Genomic DNA, 22,343 nt, shown 5'->3' on the forward strand with positions numbered 1-22,343 from the left:
GCAGTAATCACTAAAGGGGTATCTGTACTGCCCATTTTTGATTTTTTGTTTCTGAACCATTTATGTACAAGATTATAGTGTGTATGAAAAGTGCTTCATTTTACATACTAAGCGCTGACTGGGTTTTCCATTATTGATATTTCTTAAGCTAAATGTGTGCTGAACCTGTAACCCGAACTACCTCTCTGAGTAAGCTGTGGACGTCTGGATTCCCTATCCTGTGGTTCAAATGTTAAAAAAGGTATACTTGGGGCTCAGTTAGGTTTAATAGTAGGGTTAAGCTAAGCACTTAAGACCCAGTGATAAATGCGCTAGATTGTCCCATTGGCAGCCCGTTACCCTATTAGTGCCCTGTGACTTTTAAGGAAGTTCCACTTTACTTTTTTTACCTTCATCTGTGAAATCTTTTATGGATCATGTTTCCTTATTTAAGGCAGCTTTAGAGATTGTCCGACAGGTTAATCCATCACAAACATGACCAATGTCTTGTCTACCATATTACAAGTGGTCCAGAGTATAATGTACTAGAGATCACTGCTCGCTCAGCGCTGGTATCTGTATCTTGAAAGAAACCTCTGTTGTGACCAAAAAGTTTAATGGATGGTCACTGTCGGTGTTGACGGCCTTCCACCAAACCTTTACAAACTTTTTGTTTTTCAAAACAAATTCCCAAAGTGGCAGTTTCTTATTGAAAACAAAAAAACGAGTGGCCACACATCAAGGGAGTTTTTTTCCCTGAGTGTGGAGGCTATTTTTTTCCTGCCCCTCACGGCCAGGTTTACCTGGTGGGTGAGGGACAGAAAATGAAGGACATCGCACTGTCCACCCTAACTACGGTGGGTGATGTAATGCCCTTCCACCGACAACCCCTTTTCTTTTGGGCTGTTGGAGGAAACTCTCTGGTGATGGAGCCAACAGGGTCTCCATTGATGGAAAGCTGACGGTCCACCTTACTCACCATGAGACAGCCGAACAGAGGGTTTGGCGGACGAAGCACCCTGTCTGGCAAACTCTAAATCACACCCTACGTCTTAAAGGTTTGCAAAAGAGAATTTAGTGGATGAAATGGAAAGACTACACTTTATCCAGTTGCGTTTCTGTGCACTCTTACATGATCATAAATACATAGGAACTCAGGAGTTCACCCCATTAAAAATCCTCGTCACTTTTGTAGATAGAAAGGGATTCATTTCACATATATACTTTACAGAAGGGGAGAAGGAATGGCTGTAAATGAGGAAATTAAGCCAGTTGCTGTGAAAAGATGTCCTGTGTCGCTGCTGGCAAAGACTATGGAACGATTTTCCCATGTTAATTTAAAGTGTCCAGAATTGATAAAATATGTATAAATGTAAGCTTCACTGGTACCAAATACCTTCCAAAATTAAACATATATTTGTTAAAGTGTGAGGCATCTGCTGGTCGGGATGCAGACCACAGGCAAAATATTGCATATACGGGGAGTCATGTCCTACCAAGACATTCTTGAAAGAATTCCTGAACCATATTAGGCAAACTATGGGGTTCCTTGTCCCTGAGGACATGGCATTGATTATTTTCAGATTGAAACCACTCACTGTGAAAGGTTTATCAAGAAATGACTGGGGCTAATAATAACTATGACCTTGGCTGATCACCTTAAGATGGAAAAGTACTACCTCACGTAATTTTCCAGAATGGAATGGAAGACTTTGGTCAGATCAGATGATGGAATATTTGCCATGCAGCTTGCAGGGAAAAGGGCACAGGGGGAACCGCTCCTTTAAAGTTTTTAAGAGAGGGATCACCCAAACTATCCTGCCCAAGTTCCCCATGGTCTCTACTAGTGACAGAAAATTCGAAGAAAAACAAACTGTAGGTTCCTTAAATGTAGAGTCACCAACTGTATTTTAATTATCTGTTATTTCCTGCTATAGTTATTGATGCTATATTTCACTGGGAAGAGGGGCTTATCTTTAGGGTTGTTTTAAAACTAAATTAAATCTATTTTGAAGGAAATGCGCTTTCATACACATTTTATTAATTTTTTGTAAATCAAACACTCTAGGAAGGGTAAAAAGAATGTGGCAGCTGTATCATGACCTATGCAAAAGCACATATCATGATTAAAGCGCACACACAAGTCCTGACACATGCTTTGAGATGCTTGCGCACCCAAGCGTTATGCCGCTTAGGTGCACATGCATCATGACACGCGGCGACCATCATGGAATTGGTTTCTTTTAATAGAAAAGCCATCCCAAGAGTACTGAACATGCATGTGCATGAGTCTTGAGACATACGTTTGTATGCCAATGCAAACAAGCATTGGCAAAGCCAATAGCTCAGCCATTTCAAGCAGAGGCCTATGGGCTTTGCCAATGCTTGTTTATATGCCTCTTTTCCACTGTCCCAGCCCTTGTTGTATGCTAAATAGAAAGACTACGGTGATGCCTGTATTTAGTAGACAGATAACAGACAGTAGTCAATGTTTATAAATTATTTGGGATTCCGGCGACCGGTTAGACCCCGAGGGCTCCATGAATATCTCTGGGAAAGGCACATCAACTCACCAGCAATTTTTTGTTGAAATCGGTGATGCCTAGTTCCATGTAACAAAAGCATGAAATACACACATATCAGTCCTTGACTCAATTGTGTTTCACAGCTTTGTGAAAAAAGTTTGAATGACCGAGATTAAAGAAGTTTTAGATGCTAATTTGTCAATTTTCAATCAAGGAACAAGAATTGTAATTGTCTGATTGATTTTTCGTAATTATTTTGTGGAATAAAAAAAACCTAAGGGCTCAATTTAGAGTTTGGTGTAGAGGTTACTGTGTTGCACCTGGTGACAGAGAACTCATTTTGTCAAACTGCAGGTCTGCCTGCCTCATTAGATTCGGATGGACCTCAGTAAGTAAAATACGGGATACTACTCCATCTCTGTCACAGACATGCACCTCCCAAAGCCCTATATATAACACATGGTGTCCCAACTGGTATGATTTGAAGACAATTAGTAAGGATATGAGTACAACATTATCTGGAGTGACTTGAATACAAAACCTCCCACAGCCCAACAGAGCAAGAGCTGTCGGAGCTTTGGACATTTGTCCACCTACCCTATTTAGAATGGGTGGGCAAATGGCACGTTCTCACTGTCAGACGCAGCCAGGTAAAACCTTCAGGTATAGGACTGTGAAAACTGTAAAATAATCTCCATGCCTTGCGAGAAAACACCCAAGGCGAGGGAGTCATTGATTTTTTTTTATTTTCAAAAACATTGAAATGCATTTACAGCAACCACTGTTCGTGGAAATGCAAGTTGTCTGCTGGGCGGCAGACATATCTATATTTGGCGGGAGGAGTACACTCGACATGACGGAAGTAAGGTACTCCACCATGGCAACGGTAAATACTCTGTCCACCAAACTCTGAATCAGGCCTTGTTTGTCACCGTTTGTAATATGCTAAACTTCCGACCTTTGGCACTTTGTGCCAAACACATTGGGCCTGATTCATAAAGGTAATTTTAAGAACGGTTTTTTCATTTTTAGGTATTCACAAACTGTTCTTTTGCCATAACTTACACCTTTTATAGTAACTTACACTTTATAGCACAAGACATGGCCAACCACTCGTAATGCAACACCCTCCCACAAAAAATAATGGAGGTAGGGACTTACTACAAAAGTGTAAGTTATTGCAAAAGTCTAAGGGGCAGATTTACAAGCCCCTTGCGCCTCATTTACGCCGCCGTTGCGTCACTTTTGTGACGCAGCGGCGCCGCAAATCCTGCTCCATGGTGCAGGGGTACTTACAACGTGACGCATCTGGGAGATGCGTCACGCTGTAATGCCCTGCGCCACATGTAGGCGTTCCTGTGAAGGGGGGGGCGGGCGTTCCGGCACAGGAACGCCTCCTAAAAGTGGCGGAGTGAAATCTACAAGATTTCCCTCAGTCACTTTGGGGCCCATGCTGCGTCAAAACCCTGCGCCTGCTTGAAGCAGGCATAAGGATTGACGCAGCATTAACTAGATAGGGCCCCCAGAGCCACTTTTACGGCACAGATGCGTCACACATCTGTGCCATTTTTGCACCATGGTGCGCCGCATTGTAAATGCGGCGCATCCATGATGGCGGAGCTGTGGCGTACAATAACTGGTGCATCCCTGCTGATTTGCAGGGATGCGCCAGTTATTGTAAATATGCCCCGTGGGGGCTCATTTATGTGAAAGTGATGCAGTGCAACACAGCAAGTCACCTTCCTGCGCTGCGTGAGAGGGAAAGGGCAGCAATGCACCGCATTTAAGGCAAGATTGCACATTCCTTTCCTAGGCACTGGTGCCCTTTTGGCAGCCTAGTTCCAATGCATGCCTGTGTTGTATGCAGGATTGTTTTTTGTGCAGGAAGGGGCATCTTCCTGCACAAAAACAATCCTGGCCGTTATATTCCTCTTTCAATGTGTGCAGCAGAATAGAGCTATTTCTCCTCGTTACACCGTCCCTGGGAAGGCATATTGTTTTGGCTCATTCCCAGGTTTGCCAATTCTGGTAAATCTGGGAATGCGTTAAAAACTATGGGAGCTGCGTGGAAAGCTCTTCCCAGCGCAGAGTAATGCAATACAGCGATTTGCACTGTGTTGCGTTAGTCCAGATTTATGAAACTGCCCAGGGCCACTCAAAGTGGGTTAGGTGGCTTCATAAATCTTACTTAACCGCATCGGTGCGGCGCATTTTTCCGCTGTGCGCTGAAGTTTTTAAAAACCCGCGGTTCATGACGAGCTCAGCTCGTCATGAGCATACGAGAGGTGTACCTCATGACGAGCTGAGCTCATCATCAGCGTCGATGTGGTTAAGATTTGCATTGCGCATGTACAACGTTGAATGGTGCAAATGGGAAACGACCCTTCTCATAAATATACCCTTAAGTTACTAAGAAAAGTACAGTGAAGTTTTGTAATACCGCTGTAGTGCCACAAAAATGTACTACAAAGTGCATTTTTTAATAAGGCCCAATAATGATAAAGTACAACATATCAAAGGTAAGCCTAAATGCAAGCCTTCACTGCTTTAGTTGACGTTCAAAATAGAAGAGTTATATTTTTTGCTGATGACGTTTATTTTTCTTCTTTGTATGTGCCTCTATAACATAGGCGTGCAAAATACTCACCAACAAAAGATATGGTTGTCATTTCCTTCATTGTCAAGTAAAAAACATCCAGGGTTTCAGGTTAAAGTTACCTAAAGAAGAAAGATACCTATTATTATACATTTTCAACTGTCCAATCACGTGTTTTCAATTATTAGGGAAAAATAAATGTGTGTAAAGGAAAAAGAAACACCAGGAGAGCAAGAGACAGTTATTTCTGTTCCAAATATAGATACAAATGGAAATGAGCACAGCTGACATAATGACATTAGCATTCTGTTACACCTACTCAGTTCAGCAAATATACATGAGAATCCTTTTGCAGAGCAACTTGGAGAGTTTGTAGCACCATGGATGCGTGGCAGACTAAAGTTATGAGGTGCCAAACAGGTAAAATTCCATTTCCTATTATGTTTCATAAAATTGGTTTATATCATTCTTTCCTTCACAACTACACTCTTTTAAGTATGAAGCATATTGGGCGGTGTTTGTGCATACTGCACTGGATTACAAAAATGTTATTGGTTTGCACGCATTATACTGGTTGGTGTGCACTTACATTGGTTTGAGGAATCACTACATTGGTTAATGCAAAGGGACATTATTGGAACACCGGTAAAGTACATTGGTTCATGTAATAGATTGCATGTTACTTCTGTTATTACTCATTGTGATGTATCTCCTAGGTTACGGAATGTTACTGTTTAAATGCAAGTCAAGTCAAGTCATAAAATTTATATAGCGCACTACATACCCAGAGGGTTTCAAGGCGCTTAGGAAGGGGAGGAGGATTATTTGTCAAATATCCACGTTTTAAGCTGCTTTCTGAACGCTAGGTGATTCTGGGTGAGGCGAAGGTAAGCGGGGAGTGAGTTCCATGTTTTGGCAGCCAGGTATGAGAAGGATCTGCCTCCCATGGTGGTCTTGTTGATGCGAGGTACAGTGGCGAAGGCTTGGCTGGAAGAGCGAAGTTGGCGGGAGGGGGTGTAGAAGGACAGTCGAGAGTTGAGGCAATCTGGTCCGATGTCGTAGAGTGATTTGTGTGCGTGGGTAAGCAGTCGGAAAGTAATCCTCTTATTGACGGGTAGCCAGTGGAGGTTTTTAAGGTGACCAGAGATGTGTTCGTTGCGTGGGATGTCTAATATGAGCCTGGCTGAGGCGTTTTGGATTCGTTGTAGTTTCTTCTGGAGTTTAGCGGTGGTACCTGCGTAGAGGGTGTTTCCGTAGTCCAGTCGGCTCGTGACTAGAGCGTGGGTGACTGTTTTCCTTGTTTCGGAGGGGATCCAGCGAAATGTTTTTCTGAGCATGCGAAGAATGTTAAAGCAGGAAGAGGATACGGCGCTGACTTGTCTGTTCATTGAGAGTGAAGAATCCAGGATGACGCCAAGGTTCCGTGCGTGGTCTGTCGGGATGGGTGCATTTCCGAGGGCTTCCGGCCACCAGGAGTCGTCCCATGCAGAGGGGGATTTACCTAAGATGAGGACTTCTGTTTTGTCAGAGTTCAGTTTCAGACGGCTTTGTTTCATCCATTTGGCGACTTCTTTCATTCCTTCGTGTAGGTTAGTTTTGGCGGTGCTGGGGTCCTTGGTGAGAGATAGGATCAGTTGAGTGTCATCCGCGTAAGAGATGATGTTGAGGTTGTGTTGGCGGGCGATGGCCGCGAGGGGGCTCATGTATACGTTGAAGAGGGTGGGACTGAGTGAGGATCCTTGTGGTACGCCGCAGGTGATTTCAGAGGCCTCGGATTTGAACGGTGGGAGGCGGACTCTCTGGGTTCTTCCGGTGAGGAACGAGGTGATCCATTCCAGTGCCTTTCCTTGGATTCCGATGTTTCTGAGGCGTTGTAAAAGGGTGCTGTGGCAGACTGTGTCGAAGGCTGCAGAGAGGTCAAGGAGGATGAGGGCGACTGTGTCTCCATTGTCCAATAGAGTTCGAATGTCGTCTGTTGCTGCGATGAGGGCGGTCTCAGTGCTGTGTTTGGCTCGGAAGCCAGATTGTGAGGGGTCGAGTGATTTGTTGGCTTCGAGGAAGGCGGCGAGCTGGTTGTTGACAGCTTTCTCGATGACTTTGGCCGGGAATGGAAGAAGCGAGATGGGGCGGTAGTTTTTGAGTTCGGTGGGGTCTGCTGTTGGTTTTTTCAGAAGGGCGGTGAGTTCAGCGTGTTTCCAGTCTTCTGGGAAGGTAGCGGAGTTGAGGGAGCAGTTGATGACGTCTCGGAGGTGCGGAGCTATGACGGAGACTGCTTTGTTGAAGATGTGGTGAGGGCATGGGTCTGTGGGGGATCCAGAGTGGATGGAATTCATCAGGCGGATGGTGTCCTCAGTGGAGATTGGGTTCCAGGCGTTAAGGGTGTTAACGGGGGGAAGATGGTCAGCTGATGGTAGGGTGGGTTGGCTTCCGGGTTGGTTGTCAAAGCTGTTGTGGATGTCAGCAATCTTGTTGTGGAAAAAAGAGGCTAGGGAATCGCAGAGGGTTTGAGAGGGGGTGATGTCGTTGGAGTTGGCCGAGGGGTTGGAAAATTCCTTGACGATGTTGAAAAGTTCCTTGCTGTTGTGGGCGTTGTTGTCAAGTCGATCCTTGAATGCTGTTTTCTTGGCTTTTCGGGTCAGTTGGTGGTGAGTACGGATGGCGCTTTTGAAGGTGTCCTTGTTGCTGGTGGATGGGTCTTTTTTCCAGGCCTTTTCAAGGGAGCGGCACAGTTTCTTGGACTTCTTGAGGTCATCGTTAAACCATGAGGCCTTCTTGATGCCAAGTTTGTGTTGACGTTTTTTCAGTGGTGCTAAGGTGTCGGCGGTGTTGGATAACCAAAGGGTGAGGTTGGAGGCGGCTTCGTTGGCGTTCGAAGAGAGGGCTGGGGAGGTTTGAAGGAGCGATGTGGAGATCTGCTCCGTGGTGATTTTGTTCCAGTTTCTTTGTAGAGTTGGTTGGAGGTGGATGATGGGTTTTGGCTTGTTGTAGGTGAAGTGAACGCAGCTGTGGTCAGTCCAGAGGAGATCCGTAGTGTGGCTGAAGGAGACATGGTTGCTGGAGGTGAAGATGGGGTCGAGAGTGTGACCTGCGATGTGGGTGGGGGAAGTGACCAGTTGTTTAAGTCCGAGGTTGGCGAGGTTGTCCAAGAGGGTGGTGGTGTTGCGGTCGTTGATCTTTTCAAGGTGGAAGTTGAGGTCTCCCAGAAGGATGTAGTCTTTGGAGGGGAGCGCGTGTGGGGTGATGAAGTCCGTGATGTCTTCACTGAATTTTGCGCGGGGTCCTGGTGGTCTGTAGAGGAGGGTGCCTCGGAGTGTGGTCTTGGGGTCGATGTGGATCTGGAAGTGAAGGTGTTCGGAGTTAGCGAGGTTGGCGTCAGAGCTGGTTGAGATGCGGATTGATTTCTTATGGACGATAGCGATTCCACCTCCTGTATGGTCGGTGCGGTCCTTGCGTGTGATCTTGTAGTCATCAGGGATAGCGATGGCGATGTCAGGGGCGGAGGAAGCGTTCATCCGTTCAGTTCAGTTTTTAATGTCTTTATTTCGATAATAAAATCATAAAAGACAAATTAAACACGATAACGAATACAATTCATAAAAATCTCCACAGTTTTACAAAATCATTAAGAACGGAGTGTGTCTATATATTAAATAGGATATGACAAAATATCACTCGGTTAAGACATTATTAAACTTTGTTTTCGAAAAACCAGACATTATAAAGATTTCATCAGCAAAATAAAAACAGCCAATACGTTGGAAACACAATTTACACATGATACATTATAGACGGGAGACAGTTGCAATCCTTCTAGCTCTTATTGCCCAAGCCCACCCTAAAAACTTGGCAAGACATATCACAATCAAGTCAGAAGTGTTTGTTTTTAGGGCCCATATAGCTTCCGAGGCTTTCCTGCAGGACAGATGTTTAAAAATGGGTTTTAACCATTTTGAACGGGGTACACGATATTGGGGACAAGCAAACAAAAAGTGACCCTCAGTTTCCCTACAACCTGAACAAAATATACATATGTTGGAAAATGATTTAGCCCAGGATGTGGTAAAGGAATTCAGGGGTAGGGACCCCACCCGGAATTGATGATAAAGCTTTTTGTCCATTGGTCTGGTGATAAGGTCCCAGTATGTTTCACGGGCAGAGTCCTGTTTAAAACTTAGAAAACGACCCGTCAAGTTCACCAAACTGGAGGCTTGGACCAAGGACATACGGGTTGAGGCCCAAAATAAACACTTGAATTCCTTTTTTGATGGAAAGTTGTTAATACCTGGGGAAACCCATAAATGACTAAGCCCCATTTCACACAGGCTGGTTTTCACTGAGCGAAGCCACGGGATGCGGTCCGAGCCCCCCATAGCTTTTACCTCGGCTAGCTCCTTTGCGAAAAGCTCCAAGTCCTCGGATGTCCATATTCGCCTCCACAGTGACACTACTCTAAATCTGGCCGTGTCGGTTATGGGTGGACAGCCCATGTCGTGACAGAGTGGGATCAGTGGGGATGATTGGGGCAGCCCCACCAGATTACGTAGGAACCTACACTGAATTCTATATAGACTAGTGAGGTCCTTATGGCCCCAGAGCTCTGCCCCATAAAGTGTAGCTGTGTTGATTTTGACATCATAAATTTGGAGGGCAGGGGCTACCCTTTTTGTGATGGTTTTCTTTTGCTCGCGCAAAAGGCAGCCAGTCATTTGGGCGAGTTTTAGTTGTTGGGTCTCTATTTGTGGGTCCCAAGACAGGCGAGGATCCAAGGTGACCCCCAGGTACGTCATTTTGTCGACTTGTTCCAGGTTGGCCCCGTTCAGTTGAACACTACTACGTATGGGTTTTTTCCTAGAAAAAACCATGAACTTGGTTTTCCCCACATTGATTTGGAGACCATTTTTATTACAAAATTCCTCAAAATGATTTAAAGCCTGCTGTAACCCTCCCCTGGTCTTAGACAAGAGGAGGGTGTCATCGGCGAAAATCAACATTGGGAATTTCGTTCCTGCCAGGGATGGTGCATCAGTATTGATCAATTTAAAAAATTTGACAACCTGGTCTATATAGAGTAGGAAGAGGGTAGGGGCAAGAACGCACCCCTGGCGCACTCCTCGTGATACCGGAAATGCGTCTGTGGTTTGCCCCTTAGCCCCCCATCTCACCCTCGCAAAATTGTCTTGATGTAATCTGATGATCATTTCGACCAAGTCCCCCGGCATACCAAGGTCCCTCAATACCTGCCATAGTTTCCCCCTCGGCACAAGATCAAAAGCCGATTTCAAATCTATGAAAGCGGCATAGATGGTACCCCCGCCAAGTAAAACGACTTTCCAGAAAATCATGCAAAGCCGTAGAACCTGGTCGATAGTACTTATGCCAAATCTGAATCCCGCCTGTAGAGGAGACAGTATTCCCTCCGTTTCCATCCACCCATGTACCCTTGCCAGGAGAATGCGAGCAAATACCTTCTGGAAACAATCTATTAAGCTGATCGGGCGGTAGTTCCCTGGGATAGATTTATCGCCCTTTTTATGTATTGGGAGAATCTCCGCCCCCTTCCAGGTCTGTGGGATGCGTGCACCTCTGGCTATAGCATTTGCAATGCGGGTTAGGTAGGGTACCCAGAGGCCTGTATTTGCTTTAAAAAGATCTACTGGAATTGCATCCAGTCCTGGGGCCTTCCCCCGCTTCGTTAACCCTAATGCAATCTCAGTTTCCCTTTCAGAAAAGGTCATAGTCAGATTGCTAGGGAGAATGGTTTGTTGCGGGTTGAATGAATCCGTTGGATCAGCCACATCTTGACAAAATTGGGTGGAGTAGTGATTTATCCAAACTTCAGGGGATACATGATTAGATGGTATGCGAAAGTCACCATCCTTTCCACATCTAATGATGTCCCAGAATTTAGTCTGGTTGTTTGATTTACTGGCGGCCAAGAGGTCCGCCCAGAAATCATCCTCCCATTCTCTCTTCGCTTCCCATTGGACTCTTTTATACCTTTGCCTGGCCGCCTTTACTGCACTCAAATCTCTGGATTTGACTGACTTGATTAGATGGCCATGGGCCTCTCTACACTCTCTATTATACCACTTGGCTCTAGGAGCAGGTTGGATCGCAGCGTTTGGCTTACAAGGTTTAGAGAGGAGAGTGTTGAGCTCTACGAAGCATTTATCATGTATGTCCATAGTCATATCTAAGTGAGTGTTACCTATATCACCATCTAGGGCCCTCAGGTTATTAAGTGCGTTCAACACCACCTTTTCTAATTTAGCCTGTAATAATTCATCATTGGTTATAGATGTCCATTTCAGTCTCCTCCGGTCATTGGATATGGAGACAACCCCCTGGCCCCTTGGAACAAGTTCCGCTGGGCTTGAAAAGTCCTGCATTTTAATTGTTAGGGACAGTGGATTGTGGTCACTTTCAGGACGCGTGACAACTTCCAAATCAAGGATTAGACACCAATGTTCCAGATTGAGGAAAATATAGTCGATACGACTCTTTCTAACGCCATTATCAAAGGTAAAATTGGCTCCTTGGTCTGATTTGGTGCGACCATTTACCGCCCTTAAACCCCAAGAGAGGCAAAAAGCGGACCAATTCAGGGCGGCCTCCGTTGCTTTGGCTGGATTTTTATTTGAGAGATCCGGAATTTTCCAGGACACATCTTCTGCGGACCCCCAATTGTCCTCAGGCTGGTACAGTGGCTCAAAAGTACAATTAATGTCTCCTGCTAACATTATAAAAGACCCTTTGTTCCAACCCGACAGTAAAGTATCTAAAGCCCCTATCAACTTGGGGCCACGGCCACCTGGTAGACCTCTAGAATATATATTGATAATCAGCATATCCTGCCCCCCTGCTTTACTCAGCCGTATGGCCAGTATGTCTGGATTGTCCACTGAAATTTCAGAGACGGAATATGACCAGGCCTGTTTAACCCATATTGATAACCCCCCTGACGCCCGTCCTTTAGGACCTTTGATGGCGGGTTTAAAAAAGTTTAGGAAGCCAGCCCTAAAAAACGGGGCAGTAGCCCATGTTTCTTGCAGGAGGACGACCTGATAGTTGCCTATGAAGTCCAGCCAGTCCTCAGATACTAGACGTGACTTGACTCCAGCTACATTCCAGGACACCATCCGAGAAGTTAACATGTCCCGGACCTCTGGGACATCACTAACTATCGGGGTGGGAGGGCGATTCGCTGGAATATCCCTTTCTAGCCTAGTTTCTGCTACAATAGGAGCAGAGATCATCTCCCCCATTTGTTCCCCCTGCGATCTAACTCTATTATGAGGCAAGAACTCCCCCTCTCTTAAGATATCCAGAGTGGGGCTAGGTGTAATGGACATTACTTCCCCGTTCCCTCTAGCTGCGGTTGGTGACAAAGACGGTGTATGTAGTCAGTCAACCCATTCCAAGTCTGAAAGTGCCTCGAAATGGTTAGAGAGTGGGGGGTAGTACTGGCGGTGAGGGATTAAGTACTCTCGTGGCCTCCCCCCTCGCGTTCATCCATGTTTCCGTTAGGAAGGCGACGTCAGGAGAGATGGTGTCTAGTAGGTTCCATAGGTCAATGGCGTGTCTGTGGACCGAGCGGGTGTTGAGAAGGATGCATTCTAGGTGGTTGGGGTCGGGAATCTGTGTTGTGGTCGTAGAGGAGAAGTTGTCGGTGCCGCTAAATTTGCAGGAAAGGCAGGAGAACGGTCCATGGGTGCGTCCAGGAGCGGCTTGGACGCAGTTGGGGGCGCGACCGGGGTTAAGGGCTAGTAGGGTGGCGGCATCGTAGGTAACGCGGGGGGGCTGGGCAGCGCGAGGGGCAGGGGGTCTGGCGCTGGGCGCGGTCCAGGCGCGGACGGGCGCAGACGGGCTTACCTTTGGCGCACCTTCGGCGCAACTGGGGCGCGTCCGCTGCGCGTGAACGCTGCGCGCACGAGCATTTGTCATATGTGGATGGTGGGGGGGGCGGGGCGAGGGAGGGTCAGCTGGGAGGTGGGAGCGGGGTGGAGGGGCGGGCTGTAAGGCTAAACAACAACAAGATGGCAGCAATCACGGAAGGAAACTGGACGAGGTTGGGGTGGGCAGGGGCGCAGGCACGTTCACGCACAGATAAAACAGAGGAAACACAATGCGAGCCTGAAAAAGCGCTACGCTGGCACACAAGCGCTACAATATGCACACACAGAAGCGTTATGCTGTAATTAGGCAAAGCGGCAAATTTAAATGATCAGGACGGAGCTCAGTCGAAAGTAATGCACCAGTCAATGTAATGAATGAAGCGCTATGATATCAGCAACAGTCAATGTAACAAATGAAGCGCTACGATACCAGCAGGAGCTAGGGAGCCAGGGGAGCGAGGGGAGCGACCGCTACCGACGGAGTCAGGAGGGTGGTTGTTTAATTCTCTCTGGAAGATGCAGAGGGTGGTTGTTTAATTCTCTCTGGAAGCTGTGGAGATGGACGGTCAATAAACATAGTGTTACTCCACCTACCTGCCTCAGTGTCATCACTACAAAATTGGTGACAATTTTGACTGTTTGGCATCCCCACCCACATGTGCGGCTTGGTCATTACAGAGCGTCCATGCTGGATTCTCCTCGGAGATCTGTTTGACGCATTGTACTGGTTGTGAGCACATATCCATGTTTGTCTAAATAAGATCGGGTGCCCGTGGCCTTTTGTGGAAAAGAGCTGAGTTCAGTTGGCGAGCCTCACAGTCTGTGACCGGCCAACGAGGCAAAGTCAGAGGAGGGCGAACATCGTGGTGATGAATGGCTGCATGCTGGCGGTGAGCCATTCAGTCTGTGACAGGCCATGGAGGCAGAATCTGAAGTGGGCGAGCATCGTCAGGACCGGAGAGGTCTGTTTGGCTCAGGTATGTTGTGCCTGTCCTGTACCTGTGAGCGACGCAGTCTGAGGTGAGCCGCGGAGGAAGAGTCTGAGGATGGCTTGCATCGTAAAGACCAGGGAACGCTGCTCAGCTCCAGTCACGGATCTCTTACGCAGCCTTGTCACCCATTGCTGGAAGGGTAACTAGAACGCTGACTGTCGTCTATGCTTCTGTGTCCTCCGGGGAGGTGTTGTCAGTGTGTGTGAATCCGCTGGTCCCTAACGCACCCTCGTCTTCCATCGCTAAAGGGTGACTAGCACGCTGACTGTCGCCTACGCTTCAGTTGACCAGGGGAAGCATTTTAGTGGCATTTTCATTTTTTTCTTCAATATTTTTCACTGGCATGAGTAGGCTATATTTCTAAAGGTTGGAGTTGGAGTTGCTGAGCTTTAATGGTTCAATGTCTATGCTCAATTGTTGCTTTCAGCTGCCACCACCAGACATGTTTCTGGACCGAGAGCCTGGTGCTCTCTGGGGCTTGAAACAATGCACATCCTGGGACAAGGTGCCAAGCCTCCTCCCCCAGGATGGCAGGTTTCACGAAAGGGAAGTTTTAAAGGCTTGTGCCTTTTTGAGCTTCCCCAGGCCATTTGCTGCTTTCAGCAACTGGTCCCCAATGGTTCCGACCCCCACTTTGGGTGGGAAAACCGGCAGGAAAAACAATGAGGAAGAGAGGTGTGCCCACCTCTGTCAACTTACCCCTCCTCAGGTGAGGGAGGTGAGGTGAAGCACAAATTTCAATCCATGCCATCTTAAAGATGGGGGGGGGCTCAGCCAATCAGGGACAGGCAGTTGCCCTCCTCCCACAGGAGGGTAGCATAATAGGGGGTGTACCCACCCAAGGAAGGGACCCATTGGTCCCTCCCTTTTACCTACCTGTAACACCCCTAAATCTAGTATTTATGGACACCCCTGAACCTTGTTTCCTCAGACAAGAACCTGCAAGAAGATGAAGAAGAAGGATCGAACAGCCATGCAGCAGCTAACAAGAGGAAGACGCCCGCTGACTTGGCACCAGCCCTACCGGCCTGTCTCACCCTCGACCCCGGTGTGTTCTGCAGCCAGCAACCTCAAAAACCCCAGAGGACTTAGCTGCCTTCAACTACAAAGACTTTGGCTCTTGTGAACACCGGATGTGTTCATCTGCAACCTCTGGCTCCGGCCAGACACCGTGAATCTGTACCACTCTGTACCCACCATCCACGGGCAGAGCTCGAGTGGGCAAACACCACGAGGAGGTCACCCCAGCGATCTTGACCCGAGATCCGGTGACCCCTGACCTGCCTCAAGCCCACAGCTGAAGCCTGCAGCCAAAATCCAGAATGTAGGAAGGGAGGATCTGACTGCATAAATACCCCCAATTTTTTCCTGGTGTTTTGCTGGTTTTTGACTAGTCTGAGGGTGGTGCATCATGTAACTTTACGAGCGGTGCCCTCGAACCACGGTGCAAGCAGTGGCCTCGAGTCTGGCGTGGATCGACGTTGTCTAGGATACCAAGGCGTCGTTGTGAAGCGAGGTGGTGTGGTGTGCGGTGCCCACAGGTCGCGGTGCAAGCAGCGGCTCGGTGGCAGCATCAGCAGGCATCGCCGGTGAGACCAGGGTTGCGGTGTGGTGTTGCGGCGGTGGTTGCGGCGGTGCCCTCTGCGGTGCCTTCAGGACACGGAGTCGGCAGCGGTGTCGGCAGCGGCGTCGTAGATGGCATCGAGGTTGAAGTCTTTGCTGTTCCTGAGACTTCTTGAACAATGGGCAAGCTCTACCTCAAGCCCTTGGAGACACTCACAAAAGTAGTTTGCAGAAAGTTCAGTCCTTTCACTGCCCAAGCAATAAGCAGCCACTGCAGGCCGACACAGCAAAGCACACAACAAAATGGCAGTCCCTCCTCACAGTTTCTCCAGCTCTTCTTCTTGGCAGACTTGTTGATTCCAGCGAGTCCCATGCTCTCCATGCCACTGGGGTCAAGCTATCCTGGCTGATGAGGGCTGAAAGCCCGAAACTAGTCCTAGGATGCTTGTTTCCAGTCCATGGAGGACTGGCAGTTTGGGCTGGACTGTTCCCATTGGGCGCAGGGTCAAGACTGATTTGCATATGGCTGGGTCCAAACTGGAATGGCATGGTGAGCAAAAAAACAATGGATTTAGGCCCAGATCTCTGTACTGGGGTGAATGTATGACATTGTTCTGTGTTCTGTCCATCAATTGTTCTTTTTGCAAATCCTTTGTCCTCTGAAAAAAGAGGGGCCCGTACCTAGTTCAAACCAGTTTTGGGTGCATACTGCCAGTGTGCACCTTCTTCCTTTGTCAACGTAGGCCAGGGTCATCAGATGCACCACAGGAGGCGGAGCAAGCATTGTGCAGGGAAGGCACAGCCCTATTCAGGTCCCAGGTGCAACTCATCCCACCCATTTACATGTAGATGTATCTATTCAGCTCTGTGCTGACTCACCCAGTCTCCTGGAGTCTCCCCCAGCCCCTGTCACTCACAAACCAGATAGCTAATACACAAGCTAGCAGAGGCAGGCTTCATGGTTAGACCAGAAAATACCTACTTTCTAAAAGTGGTATTTTCAAACACAGAATGGTAAAATCAACTTCACTAAAAGATGTATTTTATCAGTCTGAGTTCAGGCATACTAAACTCAAATTTCTAACATGTTCCCTGAGTAGGTTAGGATTATAGGATGTTACAATCAAACTGTCCCCTCTGGCCTACCGGGAACAGGTAGCCTTGCAATAGTGAAAAACTAAGTAGGCTGTAATTCACTATCAGGAATTCCACACGCACCAGGGCATGCCCTACCTTTCACACACAAAGCACCCTGCCCATGGGGGTCTCTTGGGCCTACCTTAGTGGCAACTCACATGAAGAAAAGGGAAGGTTTAGGGACTTGCAAGTTTGTGAACTTGCCAAGTCGACATGGCAGCCTCAGGCTGCGCACAGGCTCTGCAATGGCAACCCAGAGTTACATTTCACGGGCTGTTTGCGTGGGTGGCACAATCCAGTGCTGCAGCCCACCAACAGCATTTGATTTATAGCCCCTGGCACTTGCAGTGCACTTTACTAGGTACTGACACATAAATAAAATAAGCCAGTCATGGAAATACCTATCCATAACACAGTTTACACAGAGAGCATATGCACTTTAGCACTGTTTAGCAGTGGTAAAAGTGCCCAGAGTCCTAAAACCAACACAAACAGGTCAGGGAAAAATAGGGGTCGCGTTTAAGGCTTTCCGGTAAAATTGCAGAGTGACGTTGTGTGTGTGAGAGCTGCCTCTGGTTTGATGTAAGGAATTTTAACGTCTAGATGAAACTAGTACCTAGTGAAACTGCACTGGGCCACTAATTAATAAGTCTGAAAATTCTGTACCCCGAACCCGGCACGTTCATAAGGCAACGTCAGGATGTCCCATGTGATCCTAGGCTGTTTATTACCACAAACTAGGCGTAAGAGTGAAGTGTGTAGTGTCATGAAGAATTAAAAGGTCAGTGGGATAGGTATGTTGTAAAACAGATTCAAGAACTTTGGGAGCACAACTATTTCAATTATAGCGATTCGACCTGCCATAGCTATTGAAAGTTTTAACCAACGCTCACCTGACTGGACAGGTTGTCAAGTGCGGAACCATAGTTCAGACGCAGTAACTGTTCCCGGTCTCTATGAATGTGCAGCCCTAAATATTTTTCCAAGTCCTTGCATCTTGCCAGAGGATATTCGGTGATGATCATACAGGTGCAAAGAGTCAAGGGGAACATCTCTGACTTACCCCAGTTTATTTGTAGGCCTGATAGTTTCCAGAATCTTCTCACCACTCTGAGGATGGATCGAGATTGTCACTGGGTTGTCTCACATACAGGATTATGTCATCCGCATGCAGCATAATGAGTAGAGGACTGGTTTTCAATTGAAGTTCCCTGTAGATGTGGCGTTCCAGTAAATGACGCACTAGCGGGTCCAGAGCGATAATGAACAGCAAGGGTGATAGCGGGCAGCCCTGTCAGGTCCCGCATGTGGGCCGGAATTCTCTAGTTAACAAGCTATTTAGTCTAATGTGTGCATTGGGTTTGGTGTACAGCAATGGAGGTGAATGTCCCTGGAATGCCCATTCTTTGAAGCGTTGCATGTAAAGAGAGCCATTTGAAAGAATCGAAAGCTTTTTCAGCATCCAATAGTACAGTGGCGGCAGGGGTGGTGGGTGAGATTCAATGGAGGATTGCAAAGATTGTACAAATATTCAGAGCTGTGGATTTATGTGGAACAAACCCTGATTGTGCAGGTGAAGTGATCTGATCCAATAGGAGAGAAAGCCTGGTGGCCAGTATTTTAGTGAGTATTTTATTGTCAAAATTCAAGAGGGATAATGGGTGGTAAGATCTGCAATGCAGAGGGTATTTTCCTGGTTTAGGGACTAACATTTTAACTGCTTCACGGAGAGTAGGGAGGAGGATGACTTTTTCCATTGCTTCCTGGTAGACTTCTATGAGGTATGGGGCAGGCAAGTGTTTATGCGCTTTATAAAAACGCCCCGAAAAGCCATCAAGGCCTGGTGCCCTGGAACCATCCATGGTGTCTATTACTTAAATGACTTTCTCTTCCCGCAAAGGTTCACTTAGAAACTGGTGTTATGCACTGTCCAACCATACTATTGCTATTTCATCTAAGTACCTGCTAATTTCCGCAGTACTCTTAGAGTAGCCGGAAGTGTACAAGTCGGTATAGTATTTGAGTACTGAATCCTGTATGTGAGTCGTGTCTGTGGCCTTGGTACAGTCTGGTTTTTGTAATGCCGTAGTATATGACGGCCTCGTGGGGGCTGTAGTTTGCATGCTAATGCACACCTTGGGTGGTTACCCTCCCCATACCTTCTCACAGTCACGTATTTTCCCAAATAGTGTGCCTCCCTATCTGCAGCTTCCTGAAATTCTGTCATCAGTTTGGCATGGAGCGTTGTGTACATTGTTTGGGGGTGTGATATTTGTGTTTGATCCATTTCCTGTAGTTGTTGTTTTAACTTGGAGAGTGTACGACGGAGGTCTGTGAGTATGCCCACGTGTTTAGAGATACAGATCCCTTTAACGTAGGTCTTGAAGGCCTTCCCGAGAGTGGCCCATGTAGACATGTACCTTAGTTTAGTTCGAAATAGTCTAATATTGCTTGGTGCAGCTCTGACTTAAACACATAGGGTCCGATTCAAAAGTAATTTGAGACAAAATCCTAGCTTTACGACTTTCGGTATTCACAAAAGGCATTTAGGAGTAGTAAAGTTGGATTTTGTCTTAAGTTTGTCTTTAGTTTTGGTCTTAAGACAAAATCTTAACTTAAGTTAAACTTAAGTTAAACTTAAGTTAGGATTTTGTCTTAAGGCCAAAATTTAAGAAAAACTTAAGACAAAATCCTAATTTAACTTTAACTTAAGTTAGGATTTTGTCTTAAGACCAAAATTTAAGACAAATTTAAGACAAAATCCTAACTTTCCAATCCTAAATGCCTTTTGTGAATACCGAAAGTCGTAAAGTTAGGATTTTGTCTCAGATTACTTTTGTGAATCGGGCCCTTCGTCCCTAAGGGCCATGTTGGGAAATCTCCATTTGCATTCAATTCCACCTGCCCGAGCAATGCGTATCTTTACTAAAACAGGTGAGTGGTCCGACCAAGTGCAGGGTAGGTGTTGTATGGATGTTGCCCAGTTGAGGACACTGGGTGATAAAAGCCAATAATCAAGACGAGCCCATGTGTTTTGATATGCTGAATAGTGTTTGTATACTGTCTGTAGAGGATACAGGTGATTCCATGCGTCTTGAAGGCTATATTCCTGTTGAAGGTCTGAAAGTGTATGTCGAGCTCTGGGTTTTGTGTCTGGATAAGGTGAGATAATGTCTCAAATAGGGTCTAATAAAATGTTAAAATCGTCTCCCAGGCATATCTTTGTCATCTCCATATGGTCTATTTGGGCCATGAGTTCTAAGAAGAAATCAGGGTCATCTATGTTGGCTGCGTATAGGTTCACTAAAAAGATATGACCCTTTACCATTAGATAGCGTCCCTCCTGTAGTGTAGTTCCTATATTCCCAATAGGCTCTGCGCATTGGAATAATATAAACAGCAGTGTAGACGTAGGACGGAGGTCGACTAGGTCTCTACTGACTATATTAGACTTAATTAGTTTTGCCAGCTAGCTCAGAGGTCACTAGAAACTTTCTCGAGTAAGCAAGGAGGAGTTTAACTTCCCTGGATAGACAAGAAGGGATTAGCTTCTGGCAACCATATAACATGACAACTTTGCTCCCTCAGAATAAAGAGTGTATCTCTAGAGTTGTGTGAAAACAAAAGAAAATTATTTCACTCAGTCAATCATGCGAACTTAGTTTCACCAGAGTGCAGAGAAATAGAGAGACGGGCGTTTTCAATAAAAGGTGTTATTTATTGAGCAGTCTTCTTTCTCATGCAATAGAAATGAATTGCCACAATTGCAATACTTATTATAAAGTAAAGTGCGTACAGTAAAAGTAGTATTATGAAATAATACTGTAAAAGCATTAATATGGTTTCTTAGCCATATGATACTTAAAATGGATAAAATATATACATACATAAAAACATTGACTAACATACTCAACTGGTGCTTCTAATCTAAGCCTACCTGACCTAAGCCTAATACGTGGGAAGGAGTAAGTAAGTTGCAGTGTAAGTTAAGTTGGTTTTGCCAAGGATCTGAATCAAGAATTCTCTTAAGGGTTTAGTCAGCTCCGTACCTTGGTAATAGAATGTAGGAGGTCTTGTATCTCTCTCTCAGGACTCGATATCCCAGCAACCCGCAAGGGTGACTGGAAACACCGGAGCTGGATTTTCTCGGCTGGAGAAAAAGACAGCGTCTCTCTCAGTGCATCAAAGGGGAGGGGCGGCTTCATTCGGCTCCTCGCATCAGCTGGGCTTCCGGGCAAGTAGATAGCCGCTCTGCTCCAAACCACCGTGTGTTTGCTTAAGGCAACATTGGTATATTTATACCTGAAAGGTGCCGGGTTTGACGTAAGGTTGGACATAAGACGTCACCAAGAACTAACAGTTCTTTCTGACTCTAGGAGTTCTTGTGCAAATCAAAACAAGAGCAGGGGGATTTCCCGGGCTGCTGGAGGCTTGGTTTGTTTAAAGAACGCATTGTACTTTCTAGGAGTCTTAGAGGAGTAGCCATGCCGTATGCGGACTGCATGGGCTATTACTAAACATGGATATGATTCTTATGCCTTTATAAGGATAATATTTATTATAGCCATATAAGGGCATAAATCGGGAATATCGAATTAGGGTCCTAGATAGAAACACAAGACCCACTCCACGAATTAATGTCCATCATTACTAAAAACTAAGCAATATTAAACATAACGATGCATGTTTGTTTTCCAACCCACCCCAAAATACATAAATTGCATTTGAAATGGTATATGGCAAATGCACGAAAATGAGTTTTGGTACTGTACGCTTTTCAAGCAGTGTCATCATTCAGTTAAATGCATATATATATCAGCTGAATGAATTGCGAATATTACACATGAAATAGCTCTGAATACAGAAAAGAAGGTAGAGACCATTCCATCACATATTTATACAAATGCTGTACATGTACTAGAGGCTGAGGTAAAATATTGTCTCTAGAGTTCCTAAAATAGAAGCTCTGTTCTCTAAGAATAGTTCTACTTTAAGCAGAGTACTTTGTGCCAGAAAAAAGGGTAAATATTTTGGAAGTGAAAAAAAATAATTTCGCCCTCAAGGGAAAAAATAGTTCCAATTGTTTTCAGTAGCTGTGTTTATCAAAACTGAAGGCGGAATTCAGAGTTCAGGGAACGCTGTGTGCTAGATGTTTAAAACGTTATTCTTTTTGTTCATGGGGGAGAACATCATATCAGACAGGCTTGCAAAAAATTGGTCTACAACATCAGGTGAAAGTTCTACCAAGTTCGAAAAAGCTGAAATTGTGCATATGTGAGAATGATTGCTATCATCGATGTCAGGATCAGCAATGCTCACAGAAGGTTGTACCTGTTTGGTGCTGCTTTCCTCTCGTACTTCACCGCCACCTACTCGTAGTGGTGAAGTCTCAACGAATGCCGTCATCAGAATCGGTAACCGCTGGGGACAACACGATGCATGAGTCGTTACCGGACCTAGCAAGGTATCTATATCCATTGGTACTGCTGATGGTAGTGTAAGACAGACGTCCAACACGCATTCTTCTCCGCATAGCAGACATCGAAGCACAGGTAAGATGCAATCTTGCCAGATAGGTCTGAATGAAAGAAACCAGGTTGCACTTAGATCTCTTAGCCGGGCCAATCCGAGGACTTTAATGATGCGGTCCCGGTAG

At 46.1% G+C, this 22,343-nt stretch overlaps 1 protein-coding gene across 4 annotated transcripts in view; it reads right to left on the reverse strand.

Moving 5' to 3' along the window:
• Positions 1-22,343, reverse strand: part of VIT (vitrin) — a 1,808,828-nt gene that overhangs the window by 1,396,755 nt on the left and 389,730 nt on the right. For all 4 annotated transcript variants that reach the window (XM_078648825.1, XM_078648826.1, XM_078648823.1 and 1 more), the window contains one exon: positions 5,152-5,222. In XM_078648825.1, the coding sequence (XP_078504951.1) occupies positions 5,152-5,182 (31 nt within the window). In that variant the 5' untranslated portion in view covers positions 5,183-5,222. The remainder of the gene's footprint in view (positions 1-5,151; positions 5,223-22,343) is intronic.

The sequence above is a fragment of the Lissotriton helveticus genome, chromosome 6 (genome assembly GCF_964261635.1).
Source record: "Lissotriton helveticus chromosome 6, aLisHel1.1, whole genome shotgun sequence".
Taxonomy (NCBI): domain Eukaryota; kingdom Metazoa; phylum Chordata; class Amphibia; order Caudata; family Salamandridae; genus Lissotriton; species Lissotriton helveticus.